Source organism: Loxodonta africana, chromosome 17 (genome assembly GCF_030014295.1).
Source record: "Loxodonta africana isolate mLoxAfr1 chromosome 17, mLoxAfr1.hap2, whole genome shotgun sequence".
Lineage (NCBI taxonomy): Eukaryota > Metazoa > Chordata > Mammalia > Proboscidea > Elephantidae > Loxodonta > Loxodonta africana.
In genome coordinates, this window is record NC_087358.1 from 64,980,730 (window position 1) to 64,996,888 (window position 16,159).

The 16,159-nt window shown below is 42.4% G+C and overlaps 1 protein-coding gene across 7 annotated transcripts in view; it reads left to right on the forward strand.

Moving 5' to 3' along the window:
• SLC25A30 (solute carrier family 25 member 30) overlaps window positions 1-16,159 on the forward strand; it is a 67,183-nt gene that overhangs the window by 9,760 nt on the left and 41,264 nt on the right. For 3 of the 7 annotated variants that reach the window (XM_003412610.4, XM_064270102.1, XM_010592605.3), the window contains 8 exons: window positions 671-790; window positions 2,384-2,531; window positions 6,554-6,648; window positions 7,555-7,640; window positions 10,731-10,826; window positions 11,522-11,646; window positions 12,924-13,062; window positions 15,391-15,471. In XM_003412610.4, the coding sequence (XP_003412658.2) occupies window positions 727-790; window positions 2,384-2,531; window positions 6,554-6,648; window positions 7,555-7,640; window positions 10,731-10,826; window positions 11,522-11,646; window positions 12,924-13,062; window positions 15,391-15,471 (834 nt within the window). In that variant the 5' untranslated portion in view covers window positions 671-726. The remainder of the gene's footprint in view (window positions 1-670; window positions 791-2,383; window positions 2,532-6,553; window positions 6,649-7,554; window positions 7,641-10,730; window positions 10,827-11,521; window positions 11,647-12,923; window positions 13,063-15,390; window positions 15,472-16,159) is intronic. The other 4 variants (XM_023551281.2, XM_064270104.1, XM_064270103.1 and 1 more) reach the window with 3 other exon arrangements.

The following is a 16,159-nucleotide window of genomic DNA, read 5'->3' on the forward strand; positions in this document are numbered from 1 at the left end:
TGTTTGTAAATAAATATAAATAAAATGTTTCCTTCTTCCTCTGTGCAGAAGGGACAGCAGCCCCTGCACTATCACCATCACTATGCAAGGAGTTTTTCCTGCGAGATTAGTAATTGCTGATTTGGGGTTTAGGACTTAGAGGTTCTTTGTCTTATCAAGGCAAGGCTCCCCTTGGGGATTGTGGCAGGGATGGAAGGGAGGTTGCAGGGTGTGGAGGGGGGTGTCGTTGCAGGGGGTGTTGTTGCAGGGGGTGGAGGGGGATTGTTACAGGGGATGGAGGTTGCTTGTAGGGTGTAGAAGGGGGCGTGGGGTGTAGAGGGGGGCATTGTTGCAGAGGGTGAAGGGGGCATTGTTCCAGAGGGTGGAGGGGGGTGTTGTTGCAAAGGTAGAGGGAGAATTGTTGCGGGAGGCGGAAGGGGTGTTGCAGCGGGTGGAGGGGGCATCGTTGCAGGGGGTGGAGGGGGATGCAGTTGGGGGAGTGGAGGGGCGTTGTTGCAGGGGGTAGAGGGGGGCGATGTCTCGGGGTGAATGGGCATTGTCATGGGGGTGGAGGGGGCGTTGTAGCAGGGGGTGGAGGGGGGCGTTGTTACAGGGGGTAATGAAGGAATTTAGAGAAGAAACTACCAGTGTGAGAATTTACAGCTTTGCAATATCTTGCTTTTGTGTCCAGGAAAAACGCTGTTGGAGGCTATGTTTCTGTAAATCAGAGAAGGGAGGTCGGTGAGAATGTCGGCCCCCAACTGGAAGCCGTTTGTGTACGGAGGGCTGGCCTCCGTCACAGCCGAGTGCGGTAAGCTGTGTCCACGCTGGAGTCACTTTGCATGTGACGGTGTTTCAAATTTAAGGTCACACTTTGGGATTTGGTGTGCGTGTGGTGCCAGCACAGAATGTGCACTGTGAAACCCTAATCTCAAAATTCCAAATTCTTTCCTTGTTTGGTATATTTTTAAGACAAAAACAGTCATTTTGTCTACTTATTAGCAGTTTAGGGTTTAAAGTTTAGTGGAGAGAAATTTGAGCCTGTGGATCAAACAGAAGTTTGATAATTCATTTTTGGATTGCATCAGTCCCTTTTTGCCTTGTCTTTTTCCTCGTGTGGCCGCAGTTAACACATTTGGCCGTAAGGTTTTAAGGTGCTCAAGGGTCTTCCTTAAGCCAGAGTAGACCGACTGTAATTTTATTCAGTGTTTCTGCTTATGGACATTACCCACGTCCTGTTTGTGACTTCCTCATCCGGTGCGTCGCACACCAGATCCTGGTTGTCTCTTTATTCCCCTCTTGATTCATTCATTCGACAGATACTGATCGAGCAGCTACTGAGTGCCGGGTGCTGGGCTGAACGCCTGATTTGCTCCCAGGGCTCTAGTCACTGCTGTCTGAGGACCGGCCGCCCTGAGGAGGAGTTGAGACATGTTAACCACCCACCTGCTTAGGTTCTCCGCTGGTGGGGTTTCCCACTGATGTCATTCTGAGTATGGGCTTTATATATTTGAGTGAGCTACCTGTTAGGTCCCTAGGTGGTACAAATAATTTGCACTCAGCTGCTAATGTAAAGGTTGGTAGTTTGAACCCGCCCAATGGTACCATGGAAGAAAGGCCTGATGGTCTGTGTCTGTTAAAATTACAGCCAAGACAACCCTATGGAGCAGTTCTTCTCTGTACCACATAGGATAGCCATGAGTTGGAATTGACTCAGTGGCAACAGGTTTAGTTTCTTTTTGGTGTCTTATTAGGTACTGTATTAAATATTTTTAGCTGCATCGTTAATGGTTAAGAGCTTGGCTGCTAACCAAAAAGTTGGCAGTTCAAATCCACCAGCTGCCCCTTGGAAACTGTGTGGGGCAGTTCTACTCTGTTCTGTAGGGTCTCTAAGAGTTGGAATCTACTCAAAGGCAATGGGTGCAAGTATCAGATTTAATTTTAGACTATAAAATCAATCATTCTTAAGTGAGAAATGTGGATCATTTAGAAAGTGAACTTTTTTACTTCATATTGAACCCCCAGTTTTAGCCTTCACATATGTAAAGAATAGTAACTTTTTTTTAATGGACTTTTCCATTTGCATAAATCACTCCATGTATTGGTAATATTGACAGCAATGTAGGCTACTCAGATCCTGTGGGGAATAAGTCAGGGTGTAAATGTTAAAAGTACAGATAGGAAAATGCATGTGTGTGTATTTTTTGAGTTTTGTTCATCTTTTGGTTCCTAAAAATAATTAAAAAAAAAATATATACTGCTAAGTGCTTACCGTTTCTTAATTGTGTTTCTTGGTTTATATTATAGCCTGAGTGTTTTCTCAGTAATATAATACTGTGTATCTTGTATTTTGTGGAACTCCTGTTTGATTAAATGAATTTTTTTCTTTCTTTAAAATTTTAAGGCACATTTCCGATTGATTTAACCAAGACACGTCTCCAGATTCAAGGCCAGACAAACGATGCAAACTTTAAAGAAATTAGGTATCGTGGCATGTTGCATGCATTGGTGAGGATAGGCAGAGAAGAAGGGCTGAAAGCGCTGTATTCAGGGTGAGTAGACCTTTGTGCAGTACAGTTCAGTGTAGACCCTTGCAGATGTATCGACTGAAGACAGACTTCACAGAGAAAAAGTAAACGTTTGAAGTGTATTAGAAAAGGACAGTCAGCATTGTAGATTTTCCACTTTTATTTTCGACTTTATTTTGTAAATATGTATTTTATGTAGGAAGTTTTTGGCGAAACTACGTTCTTAATGATACTTAAGTATGGTCAATAATGCACGAATTACATTTGTTCTAAAATATCCCGTAATTCAATTTTTCACTCTGCAAATAGCCCTGCCCCTTAGCTATTCGGAATTGCTGATGTTTTTGCCATAATGGAAATGCTACAGTGTCCTCCATAGCCGAGAGCTGCAGTGAACTCCTTTTCTTTCCTTCAGCGTTTAATGAAATCGTGTGCTATAGATGCTGGATGGGAAAGGGAATCAGACTCTGCCTATACCAGAGCCTCTCAGGAAACGGTTCCTCAGGTGGTTTAAATGAAGGAACTGTTGAAAGATGCTGAGGCACCTAGAAACTAACAAAGTGAGAAATGTTGTCAACCCTAGGACCAAGGGGCAGGGCAGGGACTTGAGTCACCAGAGCCCACTGAGGGTGGGAGCCTGGCAGGAGAGCCCACGTAGCGCAAACAGGAGTTGTAGAGGAGGCTTTGGTAGAGCCCAGGAAGGAGTGAGCTGGCAAATGAATCCCTACTTCTCTCTCCTCCTTCCTGTCTCCACCCTGTGGAGTCCACCTGGAAGTCAGCTGGCAGGGGAGCCTGGGTGATACAGTGTGTAGGTATAGTCCATAGGCATCAGCCTCTCAGGGCACAGAGCTGGGCAGAGACGGGTGAGAACAGATCTGGGGGATAGATGGAGACTCAGCAGCACACTGTCCTTAAGGAGCTGTAGCTTAGTAGGGGCTGCAGATGTGTGAACAGGGACTTCACACTTTCAGAGTCTAGAGAGGCAGGGCATCAAGCCCAGACTGTGGGGACAGGGGAGGTGGGAGGTTTTCAGCTGCTCTATCCAGGTAAAGTTAGAGGGTACCTGTTTTCATTCAGAGCCAGTAGCACATGTAAGAGAGCATGATACATTTTAGGAACTGCAAGTAATTTAATTCTGCGTAGATATAGTATGGGAGTTGGTGAGGAGCAAGAGATGGAGCTGGAGTGGTGGTAAGGACTCGGGACATGGACAGTCTTGTGCCATGCTAAGCATCTTGATTTTATCCACTACACCAGAGGTTGCAAACTGGTGGCCCAGAGCCTGCTCTCCAACCTCCAGAGGTTTTTGTTTTTCAATTGATCGAATATTTTAAAATGTGTAATTGCATGTGAAAAATCTGGGGTTTCATCTTCTCAAAAAAATTCCACACCAGGTCCACATGCATTCATGTATGACAACAGCGGCTGGAGTTGAGGATACTTCCTCTGTTTACCAAGACCTCTACTACTCACATAGTGTATGTGTAGTTAGACCCAGCCCACTTCACTCACTATGGTGTCTACATGGCTACCTGTAACACTTAAATTTGCTGTGCTTATGGTAGGAGTCCCTGGGTGATGCAAACAATTAATGCACTGCCTGCTAACCAAAAGGTTAGAGGTTCAAGTCCACCCAGAGGTGCCTCAGAAGAAAGGCCTGACAGTCTACTTCCAAAAAAAAACCAGTCATTGAAAACCCTATGGTATATAGTTTACTTTGATACACATGTGGTTGCCATGAGTTGGAGTCAACATGTTGGCAGCTCGTTTTGGTTTGTGTGTGTGTGCTTATTGTGGACATAAGCCACAGAAGGGTTTTAAGTTGGGGGACTGACATGATGAGGTTTCCATCGTTAAAAGATGACTGCCTGCCATATGGAGAAATAATTAAAGATAGATTACACTGGAAGCAGGACTCTCGTGTAGAGAGCCAGGACGAGGATCTGAACTGTGTATTGGTCTTGGGGACAGAGAGGAGGGAGACAAGTTAGGAAGCTGTTTAGAGGGTAGGATCGACAGTACTGAGTAACCTCACATAGTAGGACACAGTGGGGAAGGAGGGGACAAGGCTCGTGTTTAGGTTTCTAGCTTTGGCCAGTGTCTGGATGGTCATTCATTCCCTGGTCTAGGAAACAGAAGAGGGGAAGCTGCTTGCTTGGAGAGGGAAGAAAATGAGTTCAGTTTGGGCCACTTGATCTGGAGGCGTGTGGGGGACGTTTAAATGGAGAAGTCTAGAAGATTTGGGAATACATCCTTGGCTCAGAGACAGATTTAGGAGTCATCTGTCTCTGGGCAGCAGTTGAAGCCCTGGGAGTAGATGAGCCCTCCAGGGAGCGTGTTGAGAAAGGAGAGAAGAAAGTGTGGGATAGAATCTTAGGGACCACCAGAGTTGCTGCAGAGGAAAGCGAAGAAATGAATGAGGGTAATGTTACAATAAGGAGCTGTGGTGGCACACTGGTTAAGCACTCAGCTACCAACTGAAAGGTTGTAATTTGAACCCACCAGCCGCTCTGTGGGAGAAAGATGTAGCAGTCTGCTTCTGTAAAGATCACAGCCTTGGAAACCCTATGGGACAGCAGTGAGGAGGACAGAGGGTAGCCAGTTGTGCATATTTCAAAGAGAATACATAAGATACTAATTGACAGGTGTCATTTAATTTATTGACAAAGATGATTGGTCACTTTGGTGAATGGAGTAGGTAAAGGGAGGCCAGATCACAGTTTGAGGAGGTGGGAAGTGCTGACAGAGAGCTGGGGAGTGTAAATGCCACAGGGCGGTTTTGGGGTGGTCAGGCATCACTGGAGGGACATATGGGATGGAGGCTTGTGTTTGCGGTTATTGGATTTTGAACTTGGTTCAGAATTGCATTGAGGAAGGAACTGGAGAGGAGATAACTGGATTAGGGCCACGCAGGAGGTAGGAGATGAGCTCCAGAGCAACCCTGGAAGAATTAGAGGTGTTTGCAGTATGCTTAGCTGGTGCTGATGCCAGATTTCAGATTTCATGAAGTGCTTTGCGTTCAGAAGAGAAAGCTCTTTCATCTTAACATGAATGGGAGTGTTGAGGGGCCCTGGTGGTGCAGTGGCTGCTAACCAAAAGGTCAGCAGTTCTAATCTACCAGCCACTCCTTGGAAACCCTATGGGGGCAGTTCTGCTCTGTCCTATAGGGTCACTATGAGTCAGAATCAAATCGATTCAACCAACAACAACAGGTTTTTTTTTTGGGGGGGGTGCATATTAAACTCCATATTCATTTACATTTTCACTGAGCATAAATAAGAGGGGCTGATTTTTTACTTAATGAACTAATAATTTGCATACATTTAACTGAACTCTCCTGTGTTTTTGTTGGATTAGCAATTTAAGAGCACTATTTTAGCATAAGGATACCTTGTAGCACAGTAGGTAAAGCTGTTGACTGCTAACCTAAAGGTTGGAGGTTCGAAACCACCCCGAGGTACCACAGGGGAAAGACGTGGCAGTCTGCTTCCGTAGAGATTTACAGCCTTGGGAAAATCCTGTGGGGTCACTATGAGCCGTAATTGACTCGATGGTAGTGGGTGTGGTTTTTTATTTTTTATTTTAGCATAGGAACCCTGTGGCACAGTGGTTAAGAGCTCGGCTGCTAACCAAAAGATCAGCAGTTCGAATTCACCATCTGCTACTTGGAAACCCTGTGAGGCACTCTGTCCTGTAGGGTCGTCATGAGTCAGAATCAACTCGACGGCAATGCGTTTGGGTTTTTGGTAATTTAGCATAAGGAACCCTGGTGGCACGGTGGTTAAAGTGCTTGGCTGCTAACCAAAAGGCCAGCAGTTCGAACCCGCCAGCTACTCTGTAGGAGAAAGATGTGGCAATCTCCTTCCATAAAAGATTACAGCCTTGGAAACCCTTTGGGGTCACTGAGTTGGAACTGACTCGCCCGCAGTGGGTATTTTAGCATAGTTTGATTGTGAAAGGCAGATGCATGATTGTATCTCTGTGTATGGGTTTCCTAGAGGATTTTAAGTGAGTTTTTTTTGTCCCTTTGTACATTGGTTTGACAGAATTGCCCCTGCAATGTTACGCCAGGCTTCTTATGGCACAATCAAGATAGGCACTTACCAGAGCTTGAAGCGGTTGTTTGTTGAACGCCCAGAAGGTGAGTGGGGAATCCTTTTTCCTCTAGTGGACAGGTGGTGGGGTGTTGGCCTTTTTATTCAAGTGGTTTTGGATGAGACTTTCTTCAGCTTATTTGTGACGACCTACTGCTTGAGAACTCTGGGTGTCAGGTCTAAAACGAGCAGTGCTTAAAGCAAGTCAGTCATCAGCTGAATGTAGGGAACCTGGTGGAAGTCACGATTGCAGGGAACAATCTTTATTATAGTTGCCCTCACTTCCAAAATAACTAGACTAGAGGATGTATCTTTATAGTTTTCTCCTACTCAAAAGTTCCTAAAGTCATGTGAATTACTGCCTATTTTCCAGGAAAGCAAGGGGTACATTTCTTAGAATTAACAACTCTGTGTCCTAATACTCTATTGCCGGTTGGTTCTGTGACTCTGTTTTAATCCATAGAATTTTGTTTCTTTTTTACAAGGGAACAGGCACCAGTCACTGTTAAATAAGAATGGTGAGCAGGAGCTAAGATGCTTTGGAAGGACTTCAATAGTGTTCATTTTATTTTGAAATAGATAAGATGTGCTTTAAAACTTCCTGTGCCAAATGATTCTCCCAGTTGCAGAAGCATGTCTTTTTTATTCTCCTAGCAGATGTGTCTCATCTTGGTTAGGATGGTCTGAATTTACACACAAGAATAAAATGATAGATGGTTACTCACTTTGTCTGATGATTCACAATGCTTTTTAGGTATCAAGCAATTTCTCTAAGTAAAATCTCTTTAGTTAGCAAAGTTCCTAATCCTTTTTAAATTACTTGATTCATAAAGTATAAATTTCTTTAATATCTTAAGCTGAACGAGTGGCATGTAAATAAATTACGTATTTGAATGACTTACAGGAAAACTCTGTAAATATTGGGGCAGATAATGACATGTCTTTGTTTACAGATGAAACCCTGTTGATTAACGTTGTGTGTGGAATTCTCTCTGGAGTCATATCCTCAGCCATTGCCAATCCAACTGATGTTTTAAAAGTAAGCAGTGCTGTTTGTATCTTATATAGTTACCTTCCACATTTTTTTATTGAGAACAATATTCAGATAATGAAAATCTGCAGATTTTCTGTGTACTGGGTGGCACAGTTTGCACATGACTACTAAGAGAAAGGTTGGCGGTTTGAACGCACCCAGCAGCACCACAGAAGAAAAGCTTGGTGACCTGTTTCTGTAAAGATTATAGCCAATAAAACCCTTTGGAGCAGTTCTACTCTGTTCTACCCATGGGATCGTCATGAGTTGGAATCAACTCAGTGGCAGCGGGATTGGTTTGGTTCAGGTATATGTGAATCTGTAATATACATGCTGTGAAGACCGTAACTTTTATATACCCACTAGGTGATTTTCCCAGTGATACAGATGAGCTCAAAAGTAGAGCTCAGGTTTCTGGTAATTAAGCAGGAATAAATAGTTTAGATTTAGGCACATTTGAATTTCTTTTTTCACTGAAAAATCTCTTATTTTATTGCTTCACTGAAAACGGATGGGCTGCTATAGCCAGCTGTAACACATCAGGCGACCTTATTGAGACTACAAGGAATACAGCCTCCTTAAATCCTTTTTGGAGTAAGGCAGGGGTATAACTCATTCTATAAAATAAAAATGGGGGAGGAGTTACTTTTTAACCCTCTCAGGGTATTTCTTTACCTCCCCTCTCCCCCGTTATGTAACCTTGTATCATCTGGTGTACTAGGTGCTTGGAATGCAAAGTAAGACAAGGACGCTGCCCTTAGGGAGCCTTTAGTCTAATGGAGGATTTGGAGAAGCCCTGAAATGTTACTCAGCATGTTAAGTACACTGCAGTTATGCGTACACCGCAGTGAAGGTGTAGCCTGTGTTGTGAAGAAGAAACACAGGTACTTTTGCCATAATTTTACCCTATGCTGGTTGGGGTAGGAGAGCAAGAGAAAACTATCCATGCTCCTGTTAATGTCTCCAGCATGTCTCGGGGCTTAGGGAGAGGCAGTTCCCACGTCTTGGTTTATTTTCCAACGTTAGCATGGCAGTAACAGTTCCTTTTAGAAGTCTGAAGAGATCCCTAGGAGGTACAGATGGTTTGCACCTGACTTTAAATCTAAAGGTAGGTGGTTCGAACCCACCCAGTGGCACCGTGGAAGAAAAGCCTAGTGGTGCACTTCAGTGAAGATTGTAGCCAAGAAAACCCTATGGAGCAGTTCTACTCTGTAACACGTGGCATCGCCGTGAACTGGAACCGACTCAGTGACAACGGGTTTGTTTTTTTTTTGGTTTAAAAGTTAGAGGTGATGCATTTGCTCCTTGGATTAGTTTCCTAGGGCTGCTGTAAGAAATTACCACAAAATTGGTGGCTTAAAATAACAGGATTTTATTCTCTAACATTCTGGATGCTTGAAGTCTGAAATCAAAGCATTGGCAGCCTCCTTCTGGAGGCTCTGAGGGGAAAACCATCCCATGCCTTTCTCCTGGCTTCTGGTGGCTGCTGGCAATCCTTGGCCTTCCTTGGTTTGTAGACACACCACCCCAGTCTCTGCCTCCATCTTCTCCAGTTGCTTCTTGTAAGGAGACCATACATTGAGTTTAGATTTCATGTCAAAATCTGCAAAGACTTGATTTCCAAATAAGGTCACATTCGGAGGTTCCAGATGGATGTGAGGTTTTTGGGGGACACTATTCAACTACACGCCCTAAACAAAAATAAGGTACTAATTTTTTGGTGAGAAATCCCTTTTCATTCTGAAAACTGCAAAGAGATACATCAAATGTTATTTTTATGTCAGAATCCAGATCATGTGGAGTCCACTGCCGTTGTGAAGTTCGGTAGTAAGTTCAGGTGTAACGGAGCATAGCAGGCGTCACGTGGCCATCTCGTGGCCGTCTCATCTGCATTCCTTTTGGTTCAGCTGACTGGAAATAGTGGTGACTTAGAGTAACCAATTTAAGAACTACGTTTGCAAATGCTTAGTGCTGCCAAGTACACCGAATGCTGTTATTAATTATATACAATCTTTAGAATTGCCAACATTTTCTCTTTCCTATGTGGTAACCTGTAGGGAAATACACTCTTTTCTTTCCCTCTCAAAGGACTATTTTTTTTTTTTAATCAATTTTTTTTTGACAGTTAATGAACTGCCATATACAGGACTCTGGTCTCTGTGCTAGGTGCTTTTTAAGGACTCCAGAGTTCCTAAGAACCAATCCTTACCTGTTTTTGGTCTGCTGAGGACTTTTATTATTATTATTATACTGTAGATGAAGGTTTACAGAACAAACTGGATTCTCATCAAACAGTACACACATTGGTTAATGACATTGGTTAACAACCCCACGACATGTCAACACTCTTCCTTCTCAACCCTGGGTTCCCTATTACTATCTTTTCTGCCCCCTCCTGTCTTCCAGTCCCTGACCCAGGGCTGGTGCGCCCCATTGGTCTTGTTTTGTTCTATGGGCCTGTTCAATCTTTGGCTGAAGGGCGAACCTCAGGAGTGACATCGTTACTGAGCTGAAAGGGTCTCGGGGGCCATACTGTCAGGGTTTCTCCAGTCTCTGTCAGGCCAGCAAGTCTGGTCTTTCTTTTTGAGTTAGAATTTTGTTCTACGTTTTTCTCCAGCTATCAGGACTCTCTATTGTGATCTCTGTCAGAGCCATCAGTGGTGGTAAGCTGGGCACCATCTCATTGCTCTGGACTCAGTCTGGTGGAGGCCACGGTAGATGTGGTTCATTACTCCTTTGGACTAATCTTTCCCTTGTATCTTCAGTTTTCTTCATTCTTCCTTGCTCCCAAGGGGTGAGACCAGTAGAGTATCTTAGATGGCCACTCACAGGCTTTTAAGACCCCAGACACTACTCACCAAAGTAGAATGTAGAACATATTCTTTATATGTTATGCCAACCGAGCTAGATGTTCCCTGAGATCATGGTCCCACAGCCCTGCTGAGGACATTTTAAGCTAGCATCGTAGTAATACTTAACTTACAATTTTTTCCATTAATCATAATTAAGCACTGATTGAATGGTTTTCAGAGGTGAATACTGGGTTGGGGAACATGCTCATTTCCTTCTCACGCTGGTCTTTAAAACAATCTCTAGATACGAATGCAAGCCCAGAACAGCACCATTCAAGGAGGAATGATAGGCAACTTCATGAACATCTACCAGCAAGAGGGAACGAGAGGACTGTGGAAGGTGAGCAGAGAAAAGGGATCCGACCTACTGATTGCTTCTTACCTTCTTTAATTTATTTTTCCCGGTTCCATCCTTTTATCTTAATCCAATGGCATAACGGAATTAGGGGAGAAGGTGACAGTATGTGCTCTTAAAGATTACGTCTTCCTTGTCTGCAAAATGGAAATACAAGAACTGAGTCGTGATGTCAAGTACCTTTTGAATAATTTGTATATACGAATAGTTGAGTGGTTTTTTAATTTTGTTTGTTTCCTTGCTTTTCCTTTTTTTTAATTCTTATGGGAAAGGTTTCTGGGTTATGGTTCCATGGGATTTTTGATCTCTCTGGTTCCATGGCTCTAAAATGAAGGCTGTGTTAGTAGACAAGCACAGGGATGAAGTGCTGCTACCCAGGATTCTGGTGACTCATCAGTTCATAGAATAGACCCTAAAGGTCATTCAGCACAATCCATCAGTCTGTAAAGGGAAACCGGAGGCTTGAGAGGTGACTTGTCCTGGCCAGGGTCATAGGGTTAGTGCCAGAACCAGAATTAGACTCAGGAGCTTCTGGCCTCTAGCCCAAGTCTTTGCCACTATGTTGCTCTACATAAAAATTGTTCATAGTTCATGAATTTGAAGCTTTGTAAATTCGCAGGGCGTGTTCTGTAGAAAGTACCTAATATCTGAATCATTTTTTCATTAATATTTTCACCCAGGGCGTATCCCTTACTGCTCAGAGGGCTGCCATTGTTGTTGGCGTGGAGCTGCCTATCTATGACATCACCAAAAAGCATCTGATCCTCTCTGGCCTGATGGGAGACACTGTATATACCCACTTCCTGTATGTTTGCAGTTTTTTTTTAATTATTATTTTGTGTGTGAATGAGGTTAAGTGGAAATTTGGTACAAATTTCTAGAAATTTAAAGAAAGTTTATTATAAAAGTATTATGTTCTCATATTTGACAAATCACCATAAAGAAGTATACCAGGAAAAAGGAAAAGTCCTTATCCTTTTACACAGATAACCATTTTTAGCATATGTAAGTATCTTCCAGGTATTTTCTATGCATATACGAATATGTCTGTAAAAGTATATTACATGTACTTTATTACACGAATAGGATCATGCTTTTCATTCTCTCACTTTTTAAAATTTAATACAGTCCAAATACCTTTTCATGTTAGTACATACAGATTTAGTCATTTATTTTTAATAGCTACAGATTATCATGTTGTATGAATATATCATAATTTATTTAACTTATTGTGGGGACAGTTTTGTCCCCCAGGGGACATATAGCAATGTCCAGAGACCGTTTTGATCGTCACAGCTTGGGCGATTTCCTACTGGCATCTAGTGGCCAGGGATGCCACTCAACATCCTTCATACCATATGCAGATCCACCCCTGACAATGAACTCTCTGGTCCAAGATGCCAATAGTACCAAGGTTGAGAAGCCGTGTTTTAAGTTAATTGGCACCAAGTGTGGCCTCTAGTAGTCTTGTGAGACTGAAAGTTTACACCCCTGGTGGGCATTACAGTGAGGAAGTCTTTTTTTTCTGATCTTTGAGAACAATATGCTTAGGATATAGCTAGAATTACTCTGATACCTAAAAGAAGAAAGCAGACCCATCGTTATCAAGTTGATTCCAACTCGTGGCAACCCCATGTATGCAGAGAAGAATGCTTCATAGGGTTTTCTTGGCTGTAAACTTTACAGAAGCACTTTCCCAGGCCTTTCTTCCTCACAGTCTTTGGGTGGGTTTTAAACTGTCAACCTTTAGATTAACAGCTGATCGGAAATTGCTTGTGCCACTCAGGCTCCTGGTGCCTATGATAAATGGAATAGATCATCCTTAGAGGGCATTTCTTCCGTGTTTCCGTAATTCTGTGGCATTCCAGAACCTCAAAAATATTCTTAGTTGTGGCTAAAATTTCTAGCCAGTGTGAAGAGTGCTGGTGTTGAATAAGTTTGTGCAGCTCTCTAGATATGGAGCTTGCTCCTGACTCATTTCGTCTTTCCATGTGGTATTTTAACATAGTTTGGAAGGAGCCTCTTTCTTGCCTTTGGTAGTGGTGGTTGTAGCTTATGTGCCCAATGGTATCATCTTTGTAGCTCAAGTTTCACCTGTGGTCTGGCGGGGGCCTTGGCCTCAAACCCTATTGATGTTGTGAGAACCCGCATGATGAACCAGAGAGTCCTTCGAGACGGTAGATGTTCTGGCCCCACAGGTACCCTGGATTGCTTATTACAGGTAAGGATGAATGTCCTTGCAGGCTCATGGTTCCTTTCATAGCCCATTGGCTTCCGTGTGACCCTCATAATAATTTAAGGACACAGACTTTGGAGTAAGAAAAACCTAAGGATATGTCACTTATAAACTGATTGACTTTGGTCAAGATACTTATTCTCCCTGTCCTTCAGTTTCTTCATAAGTTAAAAATGGGGACAATAATAGCACCTCCATCACAGATTATTGTGAAGAGTGAGATAATGCCTGTAAAGTGGTTAGCATAGCGCCTGGAATGTAGTAAGCCCTCAATAGTTAGTAACTATTATTGATAATAATAAGGGACAGTGTTATGAAATAAGGAAACTTATTTTGTTTGATCTTAAGTGTTCTAGCAGATTGCTTCAATCAATGAGCCCTTCCCCCACAAATAGATAGATTATACCTAAGAGTATCTAAGTTGTGAGAGCTTTTAAAACTAATATGAGTGATGCTGTAAAGCCTTGAGATGGACATACAGTACACGATTCTTGCCACACTGGGGTTCTCTTTTATAACTACAAAATCTCAGTGAATATTTAGAAATGAAAATTTGTTTTCTTTATACCTTTGCTGTGCTCTGAAGAGTAATGAAATTATCACTGTGATCATAGTAAAACTGTGTCTCCTTCCAAAATCCACCTCCTTCCTGTGGAGTCAAATTGGAATGAGTATCCTTCATTCTGATGTCTCTCTCAAAGGGCCTCATGGATCTTACTGGATTTCTCAGCTTAAATAATGGGCTGCGGCTTATGAGTGGGTGAAAGCTTGTGGCTGTCTTCCCATTAGATTGCTAGCAGCCAGTGATTTGGGACCACCTTTGTGGTTCCATTTTCCAGACTTCAAATATTTGCTTAATGAAGCAAAGATACTTGTTATTTTTATCCATCCAACATCTTATGAAACCTTGGTGCTCTGTATACCTTTATGATCATTGCTTCTTTCAGACCTATTTATGAACCCAAATGGCATGAAAGTTGGAATCAAGCCTAATTTCAACCACTGTTCTACTCTGTGTGGCGTTATTTGGCATGGAGCCTTAGTCTTCAACCTATGCAGAAGCTTTAAAAAACAAAAAAAGAGACAGACCAATTGTTACCTGATTAGGGTCAGTGCCCTGAAGCAGTTGAGCCAATGAAATGTACTCCAAGTCAGATAGAAAGAGAAAGTTTATTTAGGAGGTGACACCAACGAGCAATCTGACAGCAACACAGCCTGTCTCTGTGGAGTCCCAAAAGGCAGTTTTACATTAGAGCTTATATATGATTTTTACTAAGGATGGAAGTGTCTTTATAGCCCACAGATGGCATGGCCATATGAGTTATTCATTACAAGATAGTTACAAGAGACTCTTTATCAGACTAAAGAGATATATGCCAGACATCTCCTTATTGGGCTAAAGATACACATGCCAGACATCTGGGCTCGATTCTTCCTGTGGGGGTCCTAAGTCACAGGTGGCCAGACAGAGCAAAACAAAGTCACTAAAAGTCATCAAAACAAACGTATGCAGAAAGGAGAAGGCAGGCAAAACAGAACTTACGGGTTCATCATGGTGTTAGTTATGTCAAGCTCTGAGTCGCCTGTTTTGAAAAGGAGAAAGCACACAACGATTTCTTAGAGAGTCCTTCCAAACAGGATTTTATTTTCAAGAAGAATAAATCAGTCCAACTGCTATTTTTTAAAAATTGTTATTATTTTAAAAATTATTTTATTGTGGTGACAATATTCATAACAAAATGTAACATCGTGAACGTAACATTGGTTATGTTCATCAGGTTGTGTAGCCGTCACTACTATCTCTTCCTAAATTATTCCACCACCAGTAAGAGAAATTTCAGTGCCTCCTAAGCTAAGATGTCCCTTTTCCCCCTTTCTCCCACCCCTGGAAACCGCTAATAAACTTTGGTCTCTATATACTTGCCTATTCTAGATATTTCACATAAGGGGAATCATTTAATATTTGTCCTTGTCTGACTTATTTTACTCAGCATAATGTTTTCAAGTTTATCCATGTAGCATGTATCAGAACTTCATTTCTTTATGCTGGAGTAATATCCTGTTGTATGTCTGTACCATGGTTTGTTTATCCATTTATTCATTGATGGACATTTGGGTTCTTTTCACCTTTTGGCTGCTGTGAACAGTGCTGCAGTGAACGTTGGTTTACAAATTTACATGCCTGCTTTATTTTGGGTATATACCTAGGATTGGGATTGTTGGGTCATGTGGTAGTTTTATGTTTAGCCCACTAATTATTAATGTATTTGACATAATTTGAAAGTAAAGTTTTATTTTTTCTTCTTAAAACAGACATGGAAGAATGAAGGGTTTTTTGCTCTGTATAAAGGGTTTTGGCCAAATTGGTTGAGACTTGGTCCTTGGAATATCATCGTATCCTTTTCTGTGGTAGTTGGTCTGAAAAGAAAAAATGTAGTTAAAAGAACACTGTCTTTATGAATTTTCACGTTATTAACTATAATTTAGAAGTAGGTTCTTATTGTTTTGAGTTTCTCTGATTGTGAGAAATGTCTATCCAGTTTCTTTTTTTTTTTAGGAAATATAAAGTCTGTGTTAAGCACTGTGAATCTTGTCTCCATGACGGTGCTATTGGAAGGTAATGCTATCATAAAAATAATTTTTAGACTGTTCTAGAAGCTGAGGGTCTAGTCTGTGTGAGTTCAGAGAGAGACCAGGAGTGATTTCCTATCCCCAGCCACCCGTGGGAAGGGTGTGGCTTGGCAGCAGTGTCTGGGATGTCAGAGGATGCCTCAGGATGAACCGGGCTGAGCTCCAGGATTATTTGGCTGATCAGCACTATTGCCCGTGTGCCACTGTGAGAGGTAGGGAAGGAGTAGCAGTTTATCAGACGTGGAAAGGCAGAATTATGAAGTAGGGACTTTTGGTTTTCACCACCCTCATGCTTGTTTTTATCTTCTCCTTCCTGCCAAGGAGCGTCTGCCTAGCAGAAACCCTGGGGGATAGTTTCCCCAGGGCTTGTTAACTCTCTCTCATAATGCTGTCTGTAAATTCTTCCTACCCCAGTGAAGTCACAAAAGCTAATCACTGTGGCTGCCATCTT